Source organism: Acanthisitta chloris, unplaced genomic scaffold (assembly GCF_000695815.1).
Source record: "Acanthisitta chloris isolate BGI_N310 unplaced genomic scaffold, ASM69581v1 scaffold12807, whole genome shotgun sequence".
Taxonomy (NCBI): Eukaryota; Metazoa; Chordata; class Aves; order Passeriformes; family Acanthisittidae; genus Acanthisitta; species Acanthisitta chloris.
The window spans coordinates 886-3,035 of NW_008684403.1; the positions used below are offsets into that span (position 1 = coordinate 886).

The window sequence follows — 2,150 nt, forward strand, 5'->3', positions numbered from 1 at the left end:
TGGGAATGCTATCCCCACGGGAATACTGTCCCCACTGGAACAGCCTTTTCTCTCTGTACCATTCCTTTTCCATGAGCATCAGAGCCCGGAACCGAAAGGGAAAGGAGTGGGAAAGGACTTGCCTATAATCACAGATGTCTAAGCATCATCAAGTGAAATCTGACCACATTCAGCTCTGGAGTTAACACCAAAGAGGAGGAGTTATCCCTCGTTTTCCATGTGCTTCCATTCAGCTAGTTAAAAACCCATGCTAGATAAAACCTTTGAAGAATTGTTCCTCTTTTTGTAGTAAAACACAACTATTACCCAAAGTTTCACCTGTTAGTTACATTTCTATCCCATAAATGCAACAGACAACTGGGAACAATGGGATAATACTCTAGGATACAACAACTAAGGTTTGTTCCGGGAAGGAAATCAAGGAAGCTGTGGGGTTTGGTTTGTTTGGGGGGATTTTTTACGCATTTTAATATATTTAACTCCTTACACTTTAGAAGAAGAAATAATTACCAAGTATTAATGTTTATATAAGATCCCAAGTCAGCAAAAAAAAAAAAGCTTCTGTAGAAAAGTATTAAGATTCCTAATAGTAAAAATATTTGCAAATTTCCTTACAAATACATTTCCAAGAGCAAAATCCTCAATGAAGTCCATCAGGGTTGGGGCAATATTGCCAGTGTTCCTGTAAGAGGGAGTGAAGGGAACACTCACTGCATCTAGAGGTGTTGAGTATATACACTTAGAGCTCCAACTATGTCATGGGGAGAAGGTGAAGCAGCAGTTAGATATATACACATGGGACCTATGGAAAGAGAAGGGAAAACATGAAGGTATTAGGTGCTGCTGATCTCATGCATTTGTTCTACAACTTGCCCTAAAATTTCATCCACTACGTCAATGTCATAGTTGACTTGCTGCAAGTCTAGGTCAGGCATGATGGTGGCCAAGAGTTGTCCAACGTTGACTCGAAGGGAGCGAAGTTTGAGGCTGTGGAGGAAGAATTAGGCAGGGTTAGATCAAGTTTTATCTTCAAACAACATATGCTCATCTAACAAAGCTGCACTGATACTTCACACTCTGGGTGTGACTCCCATAAACCACCCAAGAACCTGATTGCAGCAAAAGCTGCACCAAGATGGCTTCAAAATCTACTGATTTTTCAAAGCTGAGCCCCTCAAAGTTTCATTTTGAAGGTGTTTACTCAGAATTAGGATGGAAAAGACCTCTGAGAACACCGAGTCCAACCTGTGACCTAACACCACCCTTCACAGAATCATCAAGGTTGGAGAAGACCTCTAGCACCACCAAGTCCAATCATTAGCCTTAGTTTCAGACCAACACTAAGTGCTAAACTGAATTCACATCCAAAATATTCCCAAAAGTTTTTACCTGAGCAAATTAGCATTGGCACAATCCTCTATCCCAAATCACCTTTTAATTTCTCCAAACAATTTAAAACCTCAGGATATCGATACATTTAAAGCCACAAACTGCTCCCACCCATGGGAAGAAAAGGAGAGAAAAAGAAGAGAGGAGAAGGCAACAAAAAGGAGTTTTTCCAAAGGCTTTTGGAATATAAAGAGGAAACAAGGCTTATAGTCCAGGACAAGTGCTGTGCCTCCTCTTCTTGCTTTCTTTCCTGGATGCCCTTGCTCTGTCTTCTGCCTGATCCAGTTCCTTTCCCTGGGACATTTCCTACTCCTCTCAGTTCCTTTATTACTTCCAGATCTTTGCTAAATCTTTTAGTAAACACAAGGAAAATGAATGAGACACTGACAGGTAAGGAGAAGATTAAGCCACAATCAAAAAGAAGATGGAAAGGGATGTCTGGAAATGATCCAGCTCATCCTCCACTCCCTCTGCCATACATTCTCAACAGGGCTAACTTAGACCAGGTTGCTTAGGAAAATCTGGAGGTGGAGACTCCACAACTTCCCCACATCCCTTTCTGAGGGGTTGATTACCCTCACAGTGAAACCTTGTCTTCTCTGATATTGAAACAGAATTTCCCTGGTTGTACCTTGTGGCTGTTGTCTCTCATCACCATCTCTGTGTCCTTGAGAAGAGGCTGGCTCATCCCTACATCCTCTCCTCAGGCTGCAGAAGAGAGCAAGAGGATTCCAAGGTGACTCACTCTTTATAAGGCTCTT

At 41.9% G+C, this 2,150-nt stretch overlaps 1 protein-coding gene across 1 annotated transcript in view; it reads right to left on the reverse strand.

Annotated features, from left to right (window-relative positions):
* Window positions 1-833: 833 nt before the first annotated feature.
* The window catches only part of MORC3 (MORC family CW-type zinc finger 3), a gene marked incomplete at its 5' end in the record, with an annotated part of 18,429 nt that continues 17,112 nt past the window's right edge, over window positions 834-2,150 (reverse strand). The window contains one exon of the mRNA XM_009079331.1: window positions 834-987. Coding sequence (XP_009077579.1) covers window positions 834-987 — 154 coding nt within the window. The remainder of the gene's footprint in view (window positions 988-2,150) is intronic.